The sequence below is a fragment of the Cavia porcellus genome, unplaced genomic scaffold (genome assembly GCF_034190915.1).
Source record: "Cavia porcellus strain 051 isolate PalLab524CR breed Dunkin Hartley unplaced genomic scaffold, mCavPor4.1 scaffold_12, whole genome shotgun sequence".
Taxonomy (NCBI): Eukaryota; Metazoa; Chordata; class Mammalia; order Rodentia; family Caviidae; genus Cavia; species Cavia porcellus.
Window position 1 is genome coordinate 59,212,059 of NW_026947495.1, and position 27,051 is coordinate 59,239,109.

General features: G+C 38.1%; 1 protein-coding gene and 1 long non-coding RNA gene across 5 annotated transcripts in view; one reads left to right on the forward strand and one right to left on the reverse strand.

The window, feature by feature from the left end:
* Positions 1–27,051, reverse strand: part of Mettl8 (methyltransferase 8, tRNA N3-cytidine) — a 142,561-nt gene that overhangs the window by 42,389 nt on the left and 73,121 nt on the right. For 2 of the 4 annotated variants that reach the window (XM_063259269.1, XM_003478627.5), the window contains 4 exons: positions 21,730–21,869; positions 19,180–19,286; positions 18,984–19,049; positions 17,357–18,434 (listed from right to left, as the gene is read on the reverse strand). In XM_063259269.1, coding sequence (XP_063115339.1) covers positions 18,292–18,434; positions 18,984–19,049; positions 19,180–19,286; positions 21,730–21,869 — 456 coding nt within the window. In that variant the 3' untranslated portion in view covers positions 17,357–18,291. Of the gene's footprint in view, positions 1–17,356; positions 18,435–18,983; positions 19,050–19,179; positions 19,287–21,729; positions 21,870–27,051 lie in introns of those variants that run through there. The other 2 variants (XM_013142629.3, XM_063259271.1) reach the window with 2 other exon arrangements.
* The window catches only part of LOC134478304 (uncharacterized), a 62,882-nt gene that overhangs the window by 14,690 nt on the left and 21,141 nt on the right, over positions 1–27,051 (forward strand). The window lies entirely within an intron of this gene.

Consider the following 27,051-nt stretch of genomic DNA (forward strand, 5'->3'; position numbering starts at 1 on the left):
GAAATGCAAATTTTAAAACTAAGTATAATTTTACACCATACCTTTGGGGATGTTTAAACTGTTACTCTTGGATCTGGTGGCAAAAATGTCTATCATACTTAAGCTGTTTTATATATATATATGTATTATAAATAATGGCAAAGAGTTCTTTTAACTCAGTAACCAACTCCTAGAAATGTTTTCTTAAAAAGTTATTTAAAAGAGGTAGTCATATGAATAAAATTTTGCTGTTGCATTTTAGGTCATCAAATACTGCAAGCAATCAAAAGTTTCAAGCATAGGGAATGTATAAGTAAACACAATACATCAGTGAAATAGGGACTTTGTAACTAATAAATCTACAATAATGAGTGATGAATATTACAATATAAAAATTATGTTAAGTAAGCCAAATACATTTTTACATGTTTTGTGATTATAACCATGTAAAATTATGTATACATATGTTCAAGAACTAGATTGAACATAAGATGAAAACTTGATATATCAGATAGCATAATGCTAAGTCCATTTATTCCTTATTTTTCATTATCTGTATTTTTGTTTTTAATATGATGACAAAATCAGGAGTTGGGGAAAAATAGAAGATGCTACTTCTGCTTTTTGGTAATCCATAATTTCACTGAGAATTCGCAGAATCACTGACTTTTGGAGCTGGAAAAAACTATTAGATTTTTGGTGTAATACCCTGATTTTATAGATAAATACTCTAAAGCAGAAACAGATTGACTCCCTCGAAGATACATATTTAATTAGGAACCAGAACTTACAACTCCAATAATGACTCTGAAATATTTAGGGTCCATTTTCTGCAAAGGAATTAGGTTGTTAGGACCCTATTTTGAAACATATCATGCTGATAAAACTGATTGCATTCACTTAATCCTACTTTCTTAGCTGCTGTATCAATCACCTTCTTTCCCCACTTCCCACCTGAAATAAGCTTATGCCAGAACAAGAACCCTGTTCAATTCTTGACAATATAGTACACATCATGCATATTTTTTGGCATTTCAAGAAGTGTGAAAATATTTATAAAGAAGATAAATATTGCAATAACAATGGGAAAGCTGCTAGTCATTTTCCAGTGATAGAAACAGGAATTCAATTAAGATTTGATATATTGATTAAACTGAATTTCACATTCAAACATTTTTTAAAAAGGTTTTCTAACACCAACTGACTAAAAAAATCTATTTCAACTTTCTACAAACTAGTTACTAGTACAGAAATAAAGAATATGAGCTAATCCATAAATGTTTATACAGCTTTGCAGAGAGACCCTCATCTACCCACTTGTGACCACAGAAAGAAAAGCACATCTTTGGGAAAAGTTCTGGGTAGCAGGTGCTCTACTCTTTTTTTTTTTTTTTTTTGGTCTTTTTCATTTTTATCGGTACCAGAGATCGAACTCACGACTGCCTCCTTGCAAGGCAGGCGCTTATGCCGCTGAGCTAAATCCCCAGCCCCCCAGTTCTCTACTCTTAAATTCATTTAGACTATGGCAGATTCTGGTTGGGCTCTGTGGAAGGACACATGAAAATGAAACAAGCATAGGAAAAGATGAAAAAATCTGTGGAAGTTGCAGATTGGCAGAAATACCAAAGTTGCTTCAAGTTTGGGGATGGGTCATGGCCACAAAGCTGATTTTCAAAAGTATGTAAAGGGCCAGGGATTTAGCTCAGAGTCTTAAGTGCCTGCCTTGCAAGTTCATGGTCATGAGTTCGATCCCTGGTACAAAACAAAAAAAGGAGTATGGAAACCATTGTGCTTACCACTTGAGATTCCAACGTGCGTAGGCAGGTGACTTCTACCCAGTGAATCTCTGGGTCACTGACCAAACAGCACCAGCAGGCAAAGTGCAAGTGACACTGCTTCCCCAGGGCTGTCTGCCTGGCCTTTGCAGCAGCAGTCCTGGCTTTGTGCACAGGGCAGGAGCATGACCTTCTCACTGGGCTTGGTGAGAGGCTCTGACCCCCACTGAGTGGAGGTTAAAAAGGCTGTTGAGATCTGCTAGGGGCTACGCGAATTGAAATGAAAGAGAAATAAGGATTAAGACAGGAAGACTCTTAGGGGAGAAATGGTTTCTCCATGAAAACTGTACTTTCACATTACTAGTTACCTATTTAGGTTAGAACCTACTCAAATTTAATAATCTCACTCTGCTTCTCACAACTGTAAAGCAGTTCATAATCCATGGCACTTTTTGTTATATTTTCTTTAAGTCACAACTTGGTGTTTTTGTCTTGACTAAACCTCAAAGTTTTCTAGAGAATAATAACCATGAATGCCTACCCTACCTCACCCCAATACTCCAGACAGATGCAGTCAGTACCATCCAGGATCCAGTATGTTTTACAAGTTTCTTAAGTGCTTCTATAAGAAACCAATGTAGAGACATGTTCTAAAAGGAGCAGTTAGAGGCTTTTAAAGACAATTTTAATTTAAATGTAAATAGGAGTTACCTGGGTGATCTTATTAAAGTGGGATTCTGACTTGCTAAGTCCAGTTGGGGCCTGAGATGGTGAACTGCTAACAACTTATCCTGTAATGCTGATGCTACTGTCTGCAAACCAATTTGCTTTGAGACAGGGTCTCACTATGTAGTTCCAGCTGGTCTTGAACTACGGAGCTAAACAGATCTCAAACTCATGCTGATCCTCCTGCCTCAGCCTCCTGAGATCTAGGATCACAGGTGTGTGCAGCTATCTGACTGAACACCCCCAAATCCTTTTTTCTTGGGATGGGGATATTGCTATGATGCCTAGGATGGTTTTAAACTTGTGGGCTCCTGTGATTGTCCTGATTCAGCCTAGCATATGAACTGAAATCTGATCCCAAATGTGATGGTGTTAGAAGTAGGGCATTTGGGAGGTGATTACATCACTAATTGGGCCAGAAGTATCTGCTATAAGAAACACTCCCCAGGACCAAGCCTTGGACAGTACAGGCAGAGGTGATGTTTGGGTTGAAATTGCAGAGATGCCCAGGTAAGGATAAGCTGACTATGAGGTCTCAAGGGCCATGTAAAACCAGAAAAAGGAAAACGAACACTTTGGTGAGAAAGCAAGAGGCCAAAGTACAGGAAGCAAGGTGATGCTTCAAATGCCTGAGGTTCTTCTGTGTATCTCTCCCAGTCACACCACAAGAAAGCCTGAACTTTCCCAGGTTTGTTTGGCAAAGCAGTGTGATGGCAAAGCATACTTAGCACACCAGGAGGTAGTGTGCTAGTGGGAGCCCAGCTTCTTTTCTCACAAAGCCTTCTCTCCTGAGCTGGGATGACAGAAGTATATGCCAGGTGGAGTCTGTGGGACGGTGTATTAGTCAGTAAAACAGAGGTAACACAAGATACAAATGTATAAGAAATTACAAGATTGGCTTACGATGGTCAGCTTGAGTTGGATGAAGAAGTGTACAGAGGATTCAATCCAAGGTCTAGAGTTCACTGCAGTGTCCTGTGTAAGTCCGTATCACAAGGCCAATGGAAGGGTCTGTGATGGAAGGCTGAAGGATCTCAGGTAGAAGCTGAAGAGTCTGCATCAGAAGCCAGGAAGCAACATCCAAGCTGAAGGTGAAGACTGGAGTTCCTCTAAAGAATGGAACCTGTCCATCTTTCCTCTTTCCCTTTTATACCTTTCAGTGATGAGTCACCTAGGGTGGGTCTCCTACATTCTAGAGGGCAGAGTTGCTGATTTAATTATGCTTCTAAACTTCTCAAGTTCACACAATCAATCAACAACTACAGATGGGTATAGAGGAGAATGGTGGGAAACTGGGTAGTGGGTGGTTAGGGCAGGAAGCCAAAGAGAAAGCATGAGCTTCACGATTTGGGGAGGCCAGGTGGAGCACGGGCTAGTTTGTTTGTTTTTTAATTGTTGTAAAGCACATGCAAAAATATACCATCTTAACTGGTTTTTAGTGTACACTTCAATAACATTCTATACAGTTACTGTTATAATATTTACTATTGGCCATCTGCAGAACTCATCTTGCAATACTAAAACTGTGCCCAGCCCACTTTTCATCTCACCTAAGTAGAACCACACTACATTTGTCCTTTTGTTGGTGGTGTATTTTACTTAGTGTAATGACTTTGAAGTTCATTCATGTCCTAATGTGCTGGAATTTCCTTCCTTTTAAAGGCTGATGTTCATGGTATGTACGGACCCTTTTGTTTGCTGATAGTTTTGTGGGTTGCTTCTAGCTTTGGACTACTGTGAATAAGTAATACTGCTATTGCATGGGTATAACGATACTGCTCTAGGTCCCTGCTTTCCAAGTGTTTGAAACTGTATCTAGAAATAGATTTGCTGAATCACATGGTAACCAGTTTTTTAGGAACTCTGATACCAGTTTGCATTCCCAACAGCAGGACATGAAGGTTCCAATTTCTCTGTATTTTGCAAATGCTTTTCTTTTGCTTTAAGTCTGATAATTGGACCCAGGTTGTTATGTAGCTGTACTTCCTCCAGCCTTGTTTCCTCTTTTCTGAAGTAGTTATCCTAACAGGTATGAGGTGTTATTCCACTACGCTTTTGATTTGCACTTCCCCAATGATTAGTAACATCACACATTTTTCCATATGTCATTGGTCATTAGTATATCTGCTTTGGAGATATGATCATTCAAGTCTTTGCTTTTTATCAGGTTGTTTTTGTTGTTGAATTGTAAGTTATTATATGTTCTGGATACTGAACCTGTACTGCGTGTATAATTTTCTCCATTCTGTGGGATGCCTTTTACTCTTGTCAGTCCACCCTTCCATCGATTGTGTTTTGATGTTTTGTGTTTTCATTCCCTGAGTGTTTGGTCTTGTCTGGGAAATCACTGGCAAATTCAGTGTCATAAACTTTTGTCTTATGTGTACTCCTCTTAAGAATTTGCTAGTTTTAGGCTTCAAATTTATTTATTTTTTATTTCTGGCTTTTGAGAGTCTCTGTAATTCAAGCTTGAATTCACTATGTAGCCGAGGTTGGCCTTGAGCTCAGCTCACAGTGATCCTGCTGCCTCAGCTTCTTGAGTGCTTGAATTACCATTTTTTTTTTTTTTTTGTATGCAACAGTGTCTCACTATATAGTCAAGGCTGGCCTCAAACTTGTATAATGTTCCTGCCTCCACCTTCTAAGTGCTAGGATTATAGAAATGTGCCACCATGCCCAGCTTTAGTTATTTTGATTGAAGTTTTGAATCTCGTATAAGGGTCTAACATCATTCTTTTGCATGGGGATATCCAATTTCCCAACAATGTTTACTGAAAATTGTGTTCTCCTTTTGTTGAATAGCTTAGACACCTAGCAAAATTGACTATATATGCAAAGGTTTATTTCTAGTATCTGAAAGGGCTAGCTTTGGAGTTTATATGAGGATCAGTGCAACTGTGGCAGCAGGTGAGTCAGATCAAGTATTGCTTGGATGATCATCTAGGTTAGTGGTGGTGAACCTATGGCATGTGTGCCACAACTGGTTGTTTGTTATCACTGAAAGCTCTAAATGGTTCACCATCGCTGACTGGGTGAATTGAAGGTAGGGTGAGGCTTTCAAGCACTCTTTGGCCTACTGGGAAGAATCTTGCAGATCTTTTAAACACAGCCCAGGTTTCATCTCAGTTGTGACAAGTTGAATGGCCTGTGGTGACAATGGAGGGTCCCACAGGTGCTGTGAGAGAAAGCCCTAAGCATTGTGGCAGGAGAGGATCTACATGAAGTCAGGGGGCACGTTATTAAAAGTGACCTTGGATGTTGTGGTATGGGAGCTTTTTCTGAGTAGCACCTAACTATATTTCTTGGGGAGGGGACACCAAACAGGGTCTCAAAAAATGAGAATACTTACTGATATGATGGGGTTGGCTAAACTATTGTGGTCAAATGCTGGTAGCTTGATGAGGTCAAAGATTTAAGTAGGAGGTGCTTACTGCATCTCAGACAAATGGGCCTCCATCCTGCATGGTAGGCATCTACAGGGCTGGGTCAAGCCACATTTATTTCATCTTTCTCCATGTCTAACAGTTTCTGGCACATGGTAGATGTTTATTAAATGTTTACTGACCTGAATTGAACACAAGCCAATGAATCAGGAATGCGTCTCTGAATTAAGAAAAGTCAAACTTTTCACAGTTAGGAAGTTTTTATGGCTAGTTTAAATTATTCACATATGGGAAGAGTCCATTTCCCTTCTACTCAAAGGAGACAAAAATTTGATCACTGTTATGGTTCATATCTAAATGTTCCCCCAGAGCCCATGCACTCATAAGTGGGGCTCTTGGGAGGTGATAGGATCATGGGGTGTAATACTCACCAGTAGATCAACTCATGGTGAGTTCATAGCTAGATGTGATACTGCAAGGTGAGGCCTGGTTGGAGGAGATGGGTCACTGGGGTTGTGGCCTGGAAAGCTCTATCTCCTTCCTCCTTAACTGTGCTCTGCCTTCTGAAAGCCTCTTCTGCCAGGTCCCTCTGCTATGCTACCTTGCCCTGGAGTCAGCCAACTGTGGGTGAAACCTCTACAAACTGTGAGCCAAGATAAACTGTAGGTGTTTGGTATTCAGTCCTGGTGACAAGAAAGTAACTAAGACAGTCACCACCTCTATTAGTCAGGGTTCACCAGAGAGACAGACACTACACGCATGCACACACACACACACACACACACAAATACACACACGCACACACACATGGATTTTATTTTAGGAAACTGGATATTCTAGTTCTAGCAGACAGAAAACTGGCCTCTCCCTGGCCATTGTTCTGTCTGGGCCCCCATCTATGAATGATGCACATGCACACCAAGGGCCAATTTGTCCATCTTATTCTACCAACTCACACGTCATTCTCCCCTGAAAACATTGCCATAGATTTACCAAGAAATAAGGCTTTACTAGTTATCTAGGTGCCTTACACCCAATCAAGCTGAAGCCAAAAATCCTTTGGTACAAACAAAATAATCTATTAACAATGGTCAAATTTCAGTTATTAAATACCGATATTCGTCAGGATCATGCCCAGCACTTGGTGTGCTTTGAGGTTTTTGTTTTGTCTTTTTTGAGACAGGGTTTCACTATGCAGTTCAGGCTGGCCTTGGGCCCATTTTGTAGCCTACACTGGTCTTGAACTTGAAATGACCCTTCTGCCTCAGCCTCCTGAGTGCTGGGATTACAAGAATATGCCACCATGCTCAGTTTGTGCTTTGTATTTTAATTTTTACAACAATCCAAAAGTAAGCATTATTTCCATTTTATAGCTGAAGACCTTGAGGCTTAGAGATATTAAATGTCTTAGATAAGGTCACAAAACCATCAGTTTTGAAGCTAGCATTTCTATCTAAAATGGACCCATGTTTCTTCTCTGATAACTCCTTTCTACCTGTGTCTACTTGGAGACAATTTTCTCATCTTCCTGCATATTTTCCTTTTATGAGAAACAAACACATTTTCTTCAGCCTCTAATCGTGGCCCAAACAAACTATTAATAATCTTTTATCTGTTTCTGGCCTTTCCCCAAGTTCTCCATGTTCCTTGAGTTTGGCATCAAACCAACACTTAAAGTATTGTTCAGCGAAACACACACCCCCTCCGTGTACACACACACACACACACACACACACACACACAAATTTTGACTTCAGTAAAACCATCTCTCTTTCCATTTTGAGTCAGCATAGAAACTATTTTGCACCATTTTCATATTCACGAAAAGCCAAAATTTTAAAAAGGGGAACAAGCAACTGAACACCTGTACCGTGTATTTTCTAGGTGCAAGAGCTGAGACCCTGGCACTGTAGACCTTGAAGTAAGAAGAGGTAACAGCTCAGTAGGCACAGTAGGACAAGTAACAAGATTTAAGAGATATTTAGTCTAATAATCTCTGTGGTTTAGAGTTTAAATGTGGGTGTGTTCTGGTCAATGAGTTGTCATTACCAGTCCTGTTGACTAGATAAGGACAGAAACCAACTAATTTTATGCCTGTTGAATATGATTAAAATTTTTATTCCTTGTCCCTTTACTGTTTGTTATTTATCCCTTTATTCCTCTAGAACAGAGTCTGGTGTTTCACTGGTAACAAGATGGTAACAGGAACAGATTGTTATGGGGTGTGTGTGTATGTGTGTGTGTGACAGAATCCAGGAAGTAAAATGGCAGGTACTAGAGTATCTTTGTTTTTAAAAATTTTCTAGCTACTCATCTTTACTGTTTTTTGCAAAAAGATACTAGTCTGTGACAGACTGGATAATGAAACAAAAAGCAACAACTAACTGATCCTTTACCTCAGTTTGAGAAGCACTGGTCTACAGCCTACTATTTATTCTAAAATCAGTGAGGAAATGGTACTGGGCAGAGTTGTTAGACTTCCTGGCTATTTATTTAGCACCCTAGTAAAAACGTTAAGTGTAGCAGGGTTCCCAGAATAAGTCACTGCCTATAACTTTGGAATTTCAGTTTGTTTGAAGTTTCCAGTACTCTTATCATGTACTGTCAGCTCATACCCTACAGATCCTATTCATCATTTTAAGGCAAATGTTTACAGCCCAGATGTTTGCTACAGACTTATACATAAATGCTTAAGTCCCACTGATAAGCGTATCTCTCTGAGCAGACTATTTGGCAAGTCACAAAGGAAAAAGCAGAGTCCTCTCCATCTTGAGCTAGCCTCTGTATACGTGGGGTGTGCTTGTGGCACTTACGAAAGGTTTAGGTAATTCCCATGCTTGTTGTTTCTTGCCATATGGAGGAACAGCAACAGCCACAAGCCTCTAGTCTTGGCTTTCCTGTCTGGGAAAGCGGATCGACTTACTGAATATGTGAATGTGGGAGATAAATCAGCCTTTCACTACTTCTCATAGAGGACAGTGCTCTAGCTTTGCATGACCAGAGTTCTGTGGTTGACTGGTTATAGATCCTGATTCCAGGGTCCTGTACTGAAAAGCAACTGTGGCCACGTACCCTATTATTTTTTCCAGCTTCATTACTAATTGAGCTAACCTTTTAATCTTCATCTTTTGACATCTTAAGTGTCTCAGTTTATAGTTTGAGCAGGGATCAGGGATATTATTTTCTGGGCTTCTCTTAATGAGATGGTGGTGATTCCACATGGTCGTCTTGTTTAGTGGGCTATTTTCGTCTTATCATCTGGTTTATTTCCTTATAGTGAAACAGAAAATCTTGAAACACTCGATGACTCCATTAGACCTGATACATAATCTGTCCCTTCTGTAAAGCAAGAGCCCTCTTTCACACTGGGAAATGAGAATGACCTAGCTTCACCAATAAACCCTTCCTCCCATATTTCTCTAAGTATATTTTTTCTAAAGCTGTGTTCTATTTTTCCATGTTTATGACAATCAATAAACTCATGCATGTGACACATCATGAAGAAAAACAAACACAAAAGTCCAAGGGTTCTGGAATCAGAAGAAGAATCAGATAAAGGAAAGCCTTGGCTCTTCTAAGTACCAAGAACAAAATGTCCTACTAGTCATGTCTGTGGTAGATCCGTAATTCAGATAAAAGCAGAAAAAAAAAATTCATGGCCTCTGTAGTTTTCTTATTTCTACATCTCAGCAAGTGTTTTTTTTTTCTTGGATTTTAATTTTTTTATTTTAAAGAGAATAATATCAAGCAAAATAAAAACAGAATAAGGTAAATCAACAAACCAGTGTGAGTGAGACAGGACTTCAAAACAATATGAAATCAGTGGTTACCATGATGCCTCCTGCTGTCTTCAAAATAGCTACAAATACCTTCAGACATAGTAAAAATCAAACAAAACATAAAAGAATAAAACCAATAAAAACAAAACAATGAATTCAATAAAGGACTTCAAAACAAGAAAACAGTGAATCCAAAATGGCTACCATAATATACCTTACTATCACTGAAATAGCTGCCCATGCCATCGCATCTAACAAAATCAAACAAAACAGAATAAAACCCAAACCATCAAACCAATGAAAATTATAGAGGGCTTCAAAACAAGATAATAGGGAAGGAACAACGGCTACCAGCTTCAGAAGGAGATGCCCAATAGATGCCACACTGCGTGCTGTTATCCTCTGAACAGATGATCAAACCACGGGCCCTAGACCTGCAAAGTCAGTGAAGTACCAAACACCATAAGCATCAACTCCCCCACCCCCGGTTATGGGGAGAGATGTGTGTGGGGTGGGTGTTGACTCTTCTTCTTTCCCAACCTGCACGCTGGAAGGGGCAGGGATCTGGCTGATCCCCAGCTGGCACATGGTGCTAGTTCGCAGGGAGGTTTGCTTCTTGGTGAATTCTGGTTCTCTTCCCTGTGAATGGTGCTGACTCACAGGAAAAGGCTTTCGGTAAGGATTCTTAGGCTCTTCTCCCAACTCAGGTAGGGGCACTTAAATTTACTGTTGATTCTTTGAGACTTAGTTACTAGCCACTCTTGGAATATCTTCCCTGATATTCCATTTTTCTTTGGATTACTGGGGGAAAGATTTGGCTAAGCTGTCTGTGAATATTAACCCCTCTCTATAAGGCAGAGTGCTAGTTGCTTCTGCTGGTAGCCTGTCCTATTAGTGACTTTGCTTACCTGAGCTCAAGAGGAATGACTGGTTCCTTGTGTTACCTGGGTGATGTGGTATATTTCTTCAGTGGGGTCTTATCTATGCCAAGATCTCTGTCTATAATCCTTTGAGTATGGTACGTTATTGATCACATTACTGTATATTATAGATTAGGCCCTTAAGATTTAATCCCCAACTTAGATGTAGTAAAATCTGATTTTTTGATACTTTTATTTATCATTCAATTTTCCTAGCCCAAACATCTTTTAATGTTAAAAAAAAACTCACAATAATATATAAAAGTATGGTCTCTAGCCTGTCTTTTTAGAAAGGTACTGACCTCATGACAAACTATGAATAAATTCCTCGAAGTAGGATAAACCAAGAATTTACATTCACATGTAAACATAATTATAGTATATAGTCGCACAATTAGAATCAATATAAATGTGCCAAAGAGAAAGAAACACAAAGATTTAAAAAACTGAAATGAAATAAGAGAATATTCAACCATGTCTTTACCAAGGATTCATGAACTCAGTAGTCTTGGGACCTACTAGGTGAGGTAGCCCAAGACAAATGTTTCTGATGTGACAGAACCAGGCCAGGCAACTGGCAATGAAACTGGGGTAGAGGTTAAGTCCTACAAATGTTAAGCAGCCTGCCAGAGTACAGGAAGTAGTTCTTTATCCCTGAGAATTTCCTTGTGTCCATGATCAGTGCTGGTGTGCATTTGGAGACGAAACCACACTATTAAAATGTGTATGTGTGTGTAGGAGGAATTGAACCTTGGAGTTTGCACAGGGTGGGCAAACACTGTACCATTCAGAGCCCTCTTCCCCTCCTCCTTTTAACATTTTTATTTACTGATAGGGTTTTGCTAAGTAGCTCTAGTTGGTTTTGAAACTGTGACTCTTCTGTCTCAGCCTCTCAAGTAGACTGGATTATAAACCTATGTCATCATAGCTTAAAAATCTCTTTGAAAAGTCAAAGCTATGGGCCAGGGGTGTAACTCAGTGTTAGAACACTTGCCTAGTAAGCATGAGGCCCTGGGCTTGATCCCCAATGAGGTAAGGGGGAATCAAAGCTGTATCCGATAAGTAAGTACAATTACTGTGTGTCAGTCATATAAAGCTAAATGACTATACATCAAAGCTCAAAGCTTTCAGGAACAGGAAAATATGATGAGGAAAATGTGTGCCTACCCAGAGAATGAGTAGACTCTAATCCCATTTCAGCCTGGGGCTCCTGGGTACCCAGCTCCTTTCACTCTGGGTAGGAAACAAATCCCCAAGTTGCTGCTGAGCCAAACTTTAAAGGCCAGTCAGGAAATGAGCAGCACTCCCAAATGGAAAAGCCTGGATCAATGTTTTCTTTCTAAAGTAAACAAAAGATCTGCAAAAGTATTTCCTTGCACTATTTGGCAAGAGAAAGAAGCACCTGGAGAGTGAGTTAGGAAGGGAAAGCATATAAGAAATGGAGTAAAACAAGGATGGTTATAATGAAGCTTTGTCTCACTGATCTCCAGAGCCCAAGTGTTCTATTAGGAAACAAAGCTGCAAATGAAGAGACACTCAGAGAGATTGGTTGATTAAGAATACATTCATGGGAAGGATAAGAAGATAAACACCCTTCTGGATCTTGAATTTTATCTTTCATTTTTAAAAAAACTTTTAAAGCATCTTCCAGAAATTCAAAGTAGAATATATGCATTAAAATAAACAAAGGCAGTGAAGGAAAAAGTATGAGCAATGAGTGAAGCAATTATCCTTGGAGAAAGAAATTCCCTCTTTACTTCAGTGCAGATGCTAGCAATCTCAGCCATTTTCTTTCAGGTGTTTTCAGAGTTCCAAATGCTGCTTGGGGGGCTGCTGTCTCTGCACCCGTAAGGGAACTGGGCACAACTACAGATGTATGGGGAGGGATCATTGTATTCAGCAGGCCGCCTCAGGAGGAAGACACGGTCCTCTTGGGAGGAAGGAGGTGAGAGAAATGAGGTGCAATTGCATGGTGTTGCTTATGCTTAGTATACAACATTAAATACAAAACAAAAAATCACTAATGTAATTGGTTCAACAATGTCTCATTATTAATTTTAGCAGGTCATATAGTTCTAGTGCCTTTTCCCAATAAAAAAACCTTAAAGCTTGCAGAGTGATCAAGCCCCTTTCCAATGTTTTTTGAAACAACACTTGAAGATTAACTGAGGAAAATAATTAATTTGTGCTTTTTCTGCAATGAAATAAAAGTGTCACAAAGGAGCAATGGGTTGAGGGTCCTGCTGAAGAATTTTTATAAGCATAACAAAATTCCTATTTTTCCTGGACTACAAACTTCATCAGGCCAAGTAAGAAAGTAGTTCTTGGGGCTGGTCAGAAGGCAATCTATGGCTCATTTTATTTGGTAGGTAATATCTGATAGAAAGGCATTTTTTTCCCACAGAGGCCCAGGCTCTACTTAGTGCCTACCTGCTAGAGAAAAATCAAAGTTAAAGACACAAATCCCTAGGATGCCAAGGACACAGCTACCTGGACACTTATTTGTGACTATTTGAAGTCAGTATGTTCTTGAAGTATTGATTTCTCCCCTCCTATGTAATGTCAACGTTTATTCACTCATTCACCTGCTACTAGCTAATCCTTACTAAAGGTTAAGTGGTTGTGAAATCACTGGCACTGGAGAATCAAAAACTGTTGTCTGAAGCTCTTAGCCAAGTAGTGGTACCTCGTAGCCTGCCTCTGACAAGCTTCAGCAGCAGCTGAAGGTAGGCTTCCCTTTGACCAGCTGGAGGATTTAATGTGCTCCATCCCTCTCATGCCAATCTGACTTGCCAGAGTTAGGCTCAGTGTACTCTCAGACCCCCAAGATGGAGCTCAAAGGAGCTGGGCCCTGGGCTTCCTAGTCTCCTTGCAGGCACACTTGCTTTTTCTATCTGATGCTATTTTTCTTACCCTCTGTAGGCCCTCAGTCACAGAACTATTACTACTTGCTTGTTACTGCTGATTCATACTCATAGGAAAAAATAATTTTTGTCTTCAACACCTCTTCCCAGTCACTTAAGGCATATGCTAATGAAATACAAATTTCATTGTATTTCAAGGCATATGCAAATGAAATACATCTTACTCTTTGTGGCTATGAGGCCACAATATAGATAAATAAAGATGCAACCACTATTTTGCTTTTAATTATATTTATAACTACAGTAAAGACATCTTGAAGGTACCTTGTGCCTCTCAAATCCCAAATCATATTCCAAGCAGTGTTCAACATTTCATGCTTGAATTGGCATTAATGTGGCATTAATGTACATACGTTTTAAATAAAGATGTTTTCATTCATATTTTATTACTGACACACTCTGATTTTACATATTTAAATGCTGCTACAGCTGAATCCCTTTGAGGACATTTTCAGGGTGTTTCCCCCACTGTACAGCAAAGGATGGCTTTTTCTGTATGTGAGGAGTATGCAAGTGATGAGTGCTCTGCTAGGAGGCTTGCCAAGTGCAATGCCAAAGCCTGGGGGCTGGGGCAAGAGCAGAACTGAGCATACACAGAATGCTGAAAAGAACTGATTGAAAGGATTTTGCTTTGTCATTCCTCATTTCCTTTTCCTTCCCTTCTTTTCCAATTTTTAACTTCTTTTACTTCTTTCATAAAATGGTCTAGGAGCTATAACCTTGAAGGTTGTCTGAGCCAAACTCCCACCCATTATGATAGCTGTCTGCTTCATTCAGGAGCTCTTTCTTCTCTAATGTCTTCCCTAGCAGCACCAACCCTATCAATTCCAAGTGCAATGATTAAAGTAGAAGTTTAGGGATCAGACAGTTCAGAGTCCACATTCTGGCTCTGCCACACAATAGTTCTGACTTGCTGGGCAAGTGACTTAACATCTTAGAGTCCGAGTCTCATCTGGTAAATGGCTACATAGAAGCTTGAGGATTCAATGAAATACAGTGTACAGTATAACCAATACTAAGCAATTAGAGCTAAGTGGAAAGTAGCTCAGTAGGAACAGTAGGAACTAGAACCCATACCTTCCTGTCTGATTTATAGGCAACACTTTTTCCACAGCATCATACTATTGTTCTCACGATGTTTCATAAAACCACTGAAAAAGTATTATTGAGTATTTTGTGTGATACCTTGTAGATTGTAGATGCTGCTATTTATAACAATACATCACATATATATTTCATGCTCTAGAATTTACAATGTACTTTCACAAATGGGGAAAACAGCTCTGACAACATGCAGTCTATTGGTGACTAACAGAGGCAGGAAGGAGGAGCTGAAGCTTTGAAAGAGGTCTATTAACTATGCAAATGTGAAGTTCTCGGTACTTGTGAGGAGCATAATAAACATTAGAACCAATTAGAAGTAACAATGCATGATATATTCAGGTTTCAGAACTCTGCTGAGTTAGAAAGCCACAGGAATACAGCATAGGAGTTTTAGGGCAAGAATTTAACCTACCTGAAGTTTACCAACCCAGATGGTTCAGACAGCTTTATGTTTTGCTCTCAGAAAGGCAGCTATCTGCAGATGGGTGAATTTTCATGTACAAACTAGATTACAGCAATGATTTAGAATTACATAACGGTAGAAACCAAGATGTGTTCACAATTTGGAGACAAAGCATATGGAACTGAAACAAGCAAAGCAAATAAGTTCTCAGAAGTCAATGTTAACTGGATGTTTCAACGCAGACAAATGTGACATACTAAATGCAAAACTTATAATAATAGAAACTGTTATGTCAGCTTTCTCGCAACCTTTGGAAGTAGTTCTTCATGTGAGAATTTTTACATTTGGACAATGCTCAAAAGTTAATTTTTAGAAATGGAGAAAATTAGAGGTGTATTTTAACATGTTTCATTGTTTCTATAATGTTACAAGATGAAAGAATATGCCTTTTTTCTGTTAGAAAATGATCCTGTTGAAATTTAGCTCTCTCAGAAGATGGTGTGTGTGTGTGTGTGTGTGTGTGTGTGTGTGTGTGTGTGTGTGTGTAAAATGGGTCTGAACCTCAGACCTTCTCACTAAGCTACCTGGTGGATCCCTTTTCCATTGTTTTATTTTGAGACAGGGCCTCCACTAAGTTGCTAAATTGCCCAGGTTAGTTTGAACTTGCAATCTTTGTGCCTCAATTTCCCAGAGGGCTGGGATTACAGTTGTAATGACATCATGCCTAGCTAGATAAATAATTTCTAAATTTTAGACTCCACCTAATCAAATGTCCTAGCTTGATAAATGGGAAGGGAAAAATTAGAATTTCATGCAGTTATCAAATATTTTAAGCTAACAAAATACATTTGTAACACTTTATGACTTCTTAATATTGACAGGAAAAATTCCAGATAGGCCTTTCCCTTTCCATTCTCCACATAAATCTATACCTTTTGGGGTTGTTGTTACTCAGCAGCAGACCCTAAGGATGAGGTTGACACAGTTAGGGTCGGAGACAGAAAGACTGACTGGACAAGAGGATGTGGAGAAAAGAAAAGCCTTGGTGTGCCATGTGGAAGAGGAGGTCTATGCTGGACAGAGCCCAAGACAGCTCAGTTTGTGTCTCACAGTCCAAATTTGGCTGATGTATTTTTGAAGCTTCTAAAGGTTAACTCACATGCTGTAATATATTATGGAAAGACATGAAGCTGAATTTTACTGTGCCAGTCAAGAGGCTGGCTTGAATCTCCTATTTAGAACTGAGAGAGACAGTACAATTTACATGTGTGAGAATGTGAGAATAATTTTACCTTCTGTTGTTTTTAAAACCACCTTGGGCCATGATTTTTAAGTGGAGACACAAGAAGATCTGCTGGGGTTCCCATAGCAACATTAACATCTCAACTGCCCTTGTATGTAATACTTTCATGACTGGTTGGCTTTTAAATGCAGACTTTAATTACGAAATAAAACTAAGTTAAGAGTTTCAGGCAAATTTGGGCTTTTACATTTACTGATGTATGCATATTTAAATAGAAACCTTGATACTTGTCTTTCTAAGGACGTGATACCAAGGCAAGTTTATGCAAAACTTTTCTGTAGTCTTCCTTGCCACTGATCTCTCATCTTACTCAGTTCTATTCTGCAGACAACTCTTCATCAAATCCTCTAAACAGATTCAGAAATAGTGTGGTAAGGATGAAACAGAAACCAAACAACCACCGATGGCTCCAGTTAGAACTAGAAGTCAACATACCTACTACTGATTGTATGCTGTTTATAAGCTGAAACTCCCTGTCCACGTCTTCTCTGCTGTTCTTCATCATTAACATCCCACACCAAACAGGCCTCATCTTCTCACAATATTCCAAGAAAAGAAAATCAAGGGCGAGCCTGCAGCCCCCCGCTTCCAGAAGCCCAATTCTCCCCTATTCCTTTTCACAGCTGCTCTCTCTTTAGAACCATGAATACTGTTATTACTATGATAGATGTTTTGGTAGTGAAAAAGCAGCATCCTTCTTCCTTTTTGGGAAGTGTGTTGATTTTCCTCTGAGGAACTTTCTCCAACCCCATCCTTTCTGGCTGCACCATCAAGTTCCTCTCACTCAGCCTGTTAAGTGATGGCCATAATCTAAGTTGAACTGATTAAATCCTTCAGGAATCTGAGTTTCAAGTGATTCAAGAAGGAGAAACAGTTTAAACTGAATTATGCCAATTGTGGTCCTCTCAAGAAAGTACCCATTTCTTCCAAAATTCTATGACTCACATTAATATTCACTAGCTGGCAAGCTCTTCATTTGAGTATTTATTCATATGTTATTTTATGCCATGATTTTTTGCTTTGCCAGCTCAATTCTAGTTACACTCACTGAAGACAGGACTAGGTCTTCATTGATTGTTTTATTCCATATACTTCAGCACAATGTGAGTACTCATGAAATTTTTAATAATGAAAGACCAATTTTAGAAACTCCATTTTTTTTTAACGAACTGCAATTTGCAAGCCAACATATGTCCTTATTGACGCAACAGAGTAAGCCAATTTCTAATTGCTACAGGAATTTTCTTGAGCATGACAGTTGTCTTAAAGAGAGTTTACAACAACTTAAACATCTTAAACATAAGAATAGCCTGAAAGTAATGCTAGCATGGGCCATACATTCTCAATTTTAAGAACAAAGAAACTAAAAGTGTACTTCAGACATTAGTCTCTGAATTAAAAAAAACAAAAAGTTTTTGGGAAAACAGACAAAAACAATACATTTCTATCGTGAGCTTGTAACTTTCTCTAAAAACAAGGCCTACTACCTCTCTGCTGTTAAATGACAATGGGGGAGTTTGTTCGTGAAATGCTTTAAATAAAGAAGATGATAAATGTGTATATAAATAAAGATGATTTTTTTCTACTTCTAAAATGTGGGAGGTTATGGTTTGTCTAAAGTATGACGTATATCAGAAATTTAATTGAATGCTTATAAAATTCAAAGAGCAAAATGATTAGATGTACATATCAAATTTTAAAGATATAATAAAATAATACATTTCTGCAGAACAACTTATATGTGCTTAAAATGCACAGAATGTACTTGTGATAGAACACCAAGAAACACAGATTTTCTTCTCATTATCTTCTTCTTTTTTTTTTTTTTTTTTTGTCTTTTTCATTTTTATCGGTACTGGGGATCAAATACTAATTATCTTCTGAGAAACAAAAGATCTTCTAGAATCTTTAAGTGGCAGAGTCCTCTGGTTTTATGTCTTAGTATGGTACATATTTCAGTCATGTGAAAAATATCAATTAGGAACTATTTTAAGTTCAGTGCAATGGTTTCTGGAATTTTCCTTGAACCCACACTCGATGCATAGTCACTTGTTTTTTCCTATTAACTTGTAAGCGACGATCAACCAGATTTTGTTTTTCAACTAATCCAGCCTTGCGGAATATGCGGTGGACTTCCCCTTTGAGACAAAAACAGCAGTCAAAGACAGGACAAGGGGTAGGGTATGGGGAAGGTAAGGAGCAATGGAATACTGATAGAATGATTAAACATGAAAATTTCATTTATCCCAAGAAACAAGGCCTAATACAACTGGGTGAAGGAAACTTGTGAAACTAAATAGGTTTCTTTACTGACACAAAAGTATCCTAACTGACTGGCGATAAGTAATTTTCCGTAAATTTAGAAAGCTTCCCTCATTTGACTACATTGTATTATAAATTATTTTCATATCCAGGCTAACAACATCACCAAAATTGTATGCTATACCTTCACTTGAGTACCAGAGTGAGACAAGTGACTCTTTAAAGCAGTTTTAACTAGAAAAAGATTAAAAGGTAAGAAGATCATTTTCAAATTTTTATGCAAATTATATGCATCAAAGTATGAAGACACTGGATGCTTAATCAACTGCTGAAGTCTCATTTTTATAGCTTTTGAATTATGCCTTGCAAATAATAACCAAAGAGAGTTTTCATAGCTAATTATTTCATCTTGTAGATTAGCATACCTTTTGTAAAGAAATATGCTCGGGTACCATCTCCTCGAACATAAAAATTTTCAGATAAACAACGCCCTAAAAAACATGTGAAAAAATCTTGGTATTCCTTAATAAAACAATAAAAATCCAAGCAACTTGATATGAAACATAAACAAAGCATTCTTTAAAAGACATGAAAATAACCCCAAAGTGAATATACTATTACCTTTTTTAAAACGAAGCTGAGTGAAATCGTATCTTCCATGGTCCCGAAAAAGCAGCATTCCCCCGGGCTTCAGTAACTTAGACAGTCGGTTGACAGCACCTTGCATCCTTTGAAAACAAAGTAAGATACTTTCTTTGTGGAAATCTTGTGTGATATGCCAGACTGAACCTTACTGAGATAAAGTAAAAAAGGCTCAATAAAGCCAAAGAAATCTAAACCATAAATGTAAAGGCAACAAAAACAAATATGTTGTAAAGAAGGAAAACAAGATGCCAACTTGCTTAATCATCACATTCAGAAAGCTTACAGTTTTAAGAAATCACCCAAATGACCAGACTGGGTACTTTACAGAACTTGATGTATGGCATCAAAAGCTGAACTACAAAAAAAAGATGTTTGCTGATATTTATAGCAAAGCATAATGGTCCTGCGGGAGACATAAAATAAATGAAGGTGCTTTGTTTTCCTTGCAAAACAAAAAGTGTATCAGAATCATCCCAAATGATACACTTGAAACTGGAATCATCATCCTCCAAATTAGCTCATTCTCTCTCTTATTTGTTTAGTTCCAAGACACTATCATTCACCTCAGGAAGAAGAGACTATTATTTTTCTTCCTCTGTTCACTCCAAGTGGTCATCAAATTCTGTGTCCTCTCTCTTCTTTCCTTTTACACCATCTTTGATATTGTCTTTCTCTTTTGTTTCCTACTGGTACTCCCTCAGTACAAATCCCTAACTGTCTGAGTCTAGAAACAGAATTGCTTTCCAACATGCTTTATTATTCTCCCATCAGTTCTTCTGGCATATTACCAATGAGTTATTCTACCTAAAATGATGGTTTTGTCAAAACACCTCCTTACTCAAAAACTTGCATGACTTCAGCCCATGGAGCAAAACTTTATTTCTCAGTAGATCTCCTAGAATTACACCTGACCCCACTAAATCCTTCCAGTATCCTTTTCTCTAACTTCCTAATCTAAAGTACCTGTTTAAACCCAACTGTTAAGAGCTTGGTTCTGGGCAGCTTATACCTCTGTTCACAGGTTTCCTCTCAAAGAAATCTTTCCCCTTTATTTTCTTCCTATTTTAACTAACTTCCTTGCCAATTATTTGAACCTAGATTTTCCAAGATGCCAATCTACAGCTTCTATTCTTTTCTAGAACTTTTCTGGGGAGTAAACCACCACTATGATCTTAAATGATCCTGCAGACACTGTTGTGCCTTTTTACTGTTACTTGCCTTCTATTCACTCATCTTTATTTAATTTGTTTATTTATTTACAGATTCTTTCTTATTATGTTGCTCAAGCTGTTCCCAAATCCCTGGGCTCCAGTGATTCTCTTGCCTCAGTCTCCTGAGTAGTTGGAACTACAAGTGCATGCCACCATACTCATATTATTCACCTTATTTTAAAATCATTTCCATGTAAGTAAGAAAGTAGTATCAACATGACACATCTGAATTTATTTCATAGTAAGCAGAAAAAAATAACTACTATAAAGGTAATCTTCCTAAGTCATCTATTTCCTCTTTAACATTCAAGTTAAATCATGAGAAAATACATTATCTAAATTAATTTCAAATAACCTTTTTGCAGTCTTATTTAGAATTTGTATGTTTCCTGATATAGGTGCTAAATATGAAATCTTGTTATCTACCTATACCATCCTTTTAACTATTCATATAAGGAAACAAAATACAATGATGATGTCTTTCTACTAGTACCTGAACACTGTCAATGGATGACTAGATTAGCAGAAAAGAAATTGAGAGAAAAACTTCACGCTTCATGGTACCTGATAGCTACAAATACAACCTTGTTTTGGATTTATCTGGAAATCTAACTTGTTCTTCACAGCAAAGTGCTTATCTCTGGAAGGGATGTAAAAAGAGCACTAGTGACTTCATAATTGCAAAGAAACACATGGAAACTTAGTTTCTGTGGGAAACAGTCACATTCAAACACACACACACACACACACACACACACACACACACGTATATGCGTATATATGATGGTACTAGGCCCATCTTAGATCATTAAGGTATAAGGATAACATGTTAAATTGCTATAATCCATAATTCCTAACTGAGCTTCTCTAAAACAAAAATTTAAAAACCCATCAACAGATTTGTGTGAAGTTGAACAGCTACATACATAGTCCACCTTCATGAACATTCAGGAAAATGCTAAATCAAAGATGTTTGTTTCTGATCACCAAGAACAATTTCCCTCTTGGGAGTCTATTAGCCTGCTCTGAATTTGTAATTTCCTTGAAGCACTGTTACTTTTAATAGGTATGTGTCTTGCCAGAATATGTTCGCTTCATTCTGACAGTGACAGAAAGCTCACTAATGAAGTAGTTTGACCAGTTTCTTTCTTAAAGTCTGAAGAAAAGAAAAACTGCATTTAAAAGGTTGCATACTATACATAATGTAGTTCACTAAATACTACATTCAACAATTGCCATTTTTGCTTTGATAGCTCTAAAAAATCACACTGAGAGGAGCTTCCCTCATTTACTTTGCCCCTTTGTCTTCATTTACCTGTCGGGATGAATAGAAGAGAGCACGAAGACAAGGAGAATGACATCCAGGCTACCATCTGGAAAAGGGTAGGGTGAACCATCATCACACACATCGTGAACAAAGGCAGAACACTGGGCGGCTCTGTAGGATGAGTGCGACTGTCATTATTAAGGAACACAGAACCAACAAAAAGGAGTTAGTAGAATTCCCAAATTTTTTAAATATAAAATATCAATTTTTTAACTTTTTCTCCCACCAGCCTTTCCTATGTAAATCTAAATGTACTTTATTTCCAGTTCATTATTCTGTAGTTTATTTCAGGCAGCCCTAAAACGTTAAGTCTAACAGACTTCTTTACAACCCTTGTACAGATTAAAAGGCAGAGCTGGGCAGCCGTAAGTCACTGGCAGTGCTGCTGCCCACTCTGCCACAGCCGCAGTCCTTAATTCTTTCACCGCTTTCTCCACATTACTTTTGCTTCAAAATACAAATATCTTACACTATGTAATCACAATTAGATCATGCAGATAATTATGCAACTATGCAAAAACGCTAAATGAGATTGTACGTGAACTGTTTCAATAAGGCTATAATCTTAAAAATTGCATTAAAGTAACAACATATACAATTTGTCTACACAAAAAAAATATCAGGATATATATCCACACATTACATTGATTCATCCTAAGAAGTACGATTACAAGTGTATTTTTCTACCCCTTTTTATTTGGAAAATGAATTATTATCAAAATTTTAAATGGTACTAATTTTTTAAAATTTTACTTAATTTATCTGTTTACCATATATTTTCCATTAATTTGTCTTTTCTTTCTATGGTAATGACCACTAACATTCAAGATTTGTGCAACAAGCCTGGATTATACACTGTTTTCCTTATTGTCTAAGGCATTTTTAAATTTGTATCAAATGTTTTATCAGTTTTTTGTTTTTTTGAATTCTGGGGCTTGAACCTCAGACTTTCACATTAACACACATCTTGAGTGTTTATTTTTTGAGACAAGGTCTAGCTAGGACACTAAGTTGCCTAGACTAGGCTCAAACTTGCAATTCTCCTGACTCAGCCCTCCAGAGTGCCAGAATTATGGTTTGGACACCACCATGCACAGCTTCCTAGATTTGGTTTGTTTCTTTGAGACAGGGTCTCACTATGCAGTCCAGGCTAGCCTTGCACTCACTATGTAGCCAAGGCTGGACTCAAACTTGAGGTGTTCCTCCTGCCTTCAGCCTCCTGACTGTCCCAGATTTTCTTTCTTTTTCTTTTATTATTTAAAAATTTTTTATTTTAAAGAGAAAAAACACAATTTTAAAACAAGATAATAGGAGGGTAACAATGGTAATACACTGCATATTTTTATCTTTACGTGAGTTATTCAGAGTACAAGATATAGATGTTTATTGTCCAAACAATATTAGCACAAACCATTCTTTCTCTTTTTTTTTGGAACTGGAAATCAAACGCAGGGATTCACATTTCCCAGGCAGGTACTGTGCTGCTGAGCTATACCTGCAGACCTTTTCTTTTCAATGAACTAAGAAAAATTAGTAGCATAACTGTCTAAACTATCTTGTATATGTATTTATGTGTGTATATATATATATATATATATATATATATATATATATATATACTTAGCTTCTCTTTCCTTTTGAACAGTTTCTTCCCATTTTAGAATATCTATTTTACATTTTGGATCTTATTAACTCTTTTGGCCTCTTATTTTTGGCTTCCAGGAATCAATTCTGTAGTATTGCTTCCCTTTCAATTTCATGAAAGAGTCAAGAAATAGTAGTGTTATATCTTCTCTAAATTTCTAGTAGAATATAGCATTGAATCTGTCAGGGTCTAGGCTTTTCTTTGTTGGAAAGATTTTAATTATATCATTGCTTTCATTGATTAATATTTAAGATTTTTATATCTTCATGATTCATGAATTTAATAATTCATGTATATCTAGGAATCTGTCCATTTCTTCTGTATTTTCCATCTTATTAGAAGACAATTTTTCAAAGAAAGTATAGATGATCTTCTGGATTCTACAAGGTCTGTTGTGATTTCACCCTTTTCATTCCTAATTGTATGGATTTGAGTCTCATCTTACTTCTTTTTGATAAGGTTGGATAAGGGCTTGTAAATTTTATTTATATCTTTTGAAGAACCAACTGTTTGATTCACTGATTCTTTGTATTGTTTTCTTAGTCTTCAATAAATTAATTTCTGGTCTTTTAAAAATAATTTCCTTCTTTATACAAGCTTTTGGCTCAGCCTGTTCTTCTTTTTCTAGAAGTTTGAGATTCACTGTTAAGTTATTTGTGCTTGCTTTGTTTTCCTAATATGAGTATTCACTGCTATAAATTTCCCTTTAGGGCTGCTTTCATGTGGAGATCCCTAATACAACTGTATTAGTGCTTATTTGATTTTTTGATGTCCATTCAATTTGTTTTTATACTTGAGTACACTGGTATTTGGTGCATATATATTTATAATTATTATCTCCTCTTCTTGGATTGTTCACCTTATAAGGATGTAGTAACCTTCCTTGTCTCTCTTCATCAGTCTTGGCTTGAAGTTCACTTTGTCTGCAAATAGAATAGGTACCTGATTTTATCTGGATTCCTGAAAGTCAAAAGGATCAAATATTATTTTCCATCCCTCAACTTTCTATGAATTTCTTTTTGAATTAAATATGCTTCTTGTATGCAGCATATTGTTGGATCTTGCTTCTTAATATATTCTGCTAGTCTGTGTCTTTTGATTGATGAATTGAGACCATTAACATTGATGGTTATAACTGACATGTATTGATTCGTTTGTGTCATGCTTTTTGTGGGGGTGGATACTGCAGATCAAACTCATGACCTTACACTTGCCAAGCAGGTGCTTGTGCTGGTGAGCTAAATTTCTAGTCCTGTGTTACGTTATTTTCCTGTTATTGGTTCCCCCTCCTTTTTCCCTTCCCTCTGTTTAACTGCCTGGTGGATTGCCTTGCCTGGTGGATTTGTTCTATTTGGGTTCATGGAGTTATAGTACTTGTAATCTCTTTCTAGAATGTTGTTCAAAACATCTTAGAGTGCTGAGTTTTTGGTCAAAATTTCTTCAGATGTCCTTTATCCTGGAAGTGTGTTATTTCTCCATTAGTTTTGAAGGTTGAAGGCTATTTTCCGTTAGAATCTGAAATATTTCATTCCAAGCTCTTCTTGACTTGAGGGTTTGTATTGAGAAGTCAGCTGTGATTCTGATGGGCTTTATTTATAGGGGATTTGTTTCTTTTCCCTAACAGCTTTTAACATTCTATTCTTGTGCTAAATTTCTAGCTCTTATGATATGCCTGGCTGTAGATATTTTCTGATTGTGGCTAGTTGGAGTTCGATAATGTCTCACTTATCTGATGTTCAGTTCTTTTTCCCTACCAGGGAAGTTTTCTGCCATGCCATTTGTAAAGTTTTTAAAATATCATTTATGCTATCTCCTGCTTTTTCATTGAATCCAACCAGTCGTAAGTTATCTTCTCTGCCTCTTCTAGCAACTGCTGGATTGATTTCTCATGGTCCCTTGCTATTTTTAAGAAATCTTTCTTTTTATGATGGCTAACCACAAGCCTATCTTCTATATCTGAGATCCGGTCCTCATAATGGCTTAATTTGCTGTGAATACTTTCAATGGAATTTTTATTCTCCTAGATATGTTTGAATCTATTTTATAGATGACATTTCTTTCTTATGCTGAGCATTCATGGCTTCCACAATTTTCTTAAATTCCTCTGGTTTTTTTTTCTTCTCTGTTATAGAGTCTATGGTTTTCATTATGGACACCATTTCTGCAGTTATCTGAGAAATTATTTCTGATTTCACTTTTTTTTTTTTTTTTTTTTTTTTGTTACCGGGGATCAAACTCATGACTGCATGCTTGCAAGGCAAGTGCTTATTAGCCGCTAAGCTAAATCCCCAGCCCTTTGATTTGACTTTTTCTATAGCCTCATTTCATTGCTTTGTTGCTATCACTTCAGAGAGACCAGGTGGGCAGTTTTTAGATTGTCCTATGTCATTGCCTTCTGGGTTTGTCTTTGGTGAAGTGGATGTCTGGGGTTGCATTTTGTTTAAGTGTCTTCTCATTTCCTTTTTTAGTTTAACTCCTGGAGTAACACCTATAAATTTCCTATGGTGGGTTGTTTTATTGCTAGTATTCAGAACTCTTAGGAAATGACTAGTCTCTGAGGTATCTTTCAGGTGTAACTGGTTTCTGGGTTTGAGTGTGTTGCAAGAGCCTACATCTTCAATTTGCAATGGATGAGAACTGCTTTCTGTTTGGTCTAGCCTCTGGTTCTTTGGCACTGTGCCACAGTATTTTCTATGACTGTAGTCAGTCTCAGTATTGGAATACTAGGAAGAATAGCTGTTTAGAACAACTATGCCACTTTAGGCTAAAGTGGTACCATCAGAAATAACAGTAGCATCAATGAGAGTCTAGAAAATGACAAACTGAGGTAACCATATGAACTAGATTTGTGGTTATATGAAAAAAATCTAAGAGGCCAGAAAATTATATGCAATCTATAAATCCTTAATATGTCAATATTACCCTCAGGGGTTAAAATTTAAAAGGGAACAGGGTTGGAGTCCGGAAGAACATGGCGGATAGATAGCAGCAGCCTCAGAGGCTCTCTGAGAAACCGCACTTGAAATCCAGGAATGGTGCTGGGCAGGAAGTCCTAGGCAAGGGGGGATATTCTTTGCCGACCCAGGAATGAACTAAATTAAGAGAAACCAACTGGAAACGTAATCCAGGTGATACAGCAGGAACAGATAAGGTCTCAGCACGGAAGCCGGACCCGGGCCACTGGAAACTGCGATTTGAATTTCCTGCAGCCACTGTTGCATCCCGGTCGGCACAGCGGGGAGAGAGGTGCAAAAGCTCGGAGAGTGGGAAGCGTTGAATGGAGTTGGGAGTGGGACTGGCCGGGTGCCCTGCATCAACATGCAGTGGGTAAGCGGATCGGGACCCTTCCATAGAGGAGGCTTCAGCAGAGGACATACTCGGACCGGGCAGATGAGATGCTATAGTGACTTCAGTCCTATATCCCCCCTCTTAAGCAGGATTGGTGGGGAGTGCCTGGCCTGCCAGATGCCGCTGGCTGAGACCCAGCAGGCTAGCCCAACCCAGGTTCCAGCGCCTGGAGGTGCACCCTACCGGTGAAGCCTTTGGTAGGTTGACCTGGAGGGGCAGGCCCAGCATAGACTGCTCAGGTCTGTGTCTCCCTGGTGTGCTGCGGTGGGCGGAAACACCTAGCCAGTGCAATTCAAACATACTGTGGCCGACAGGGA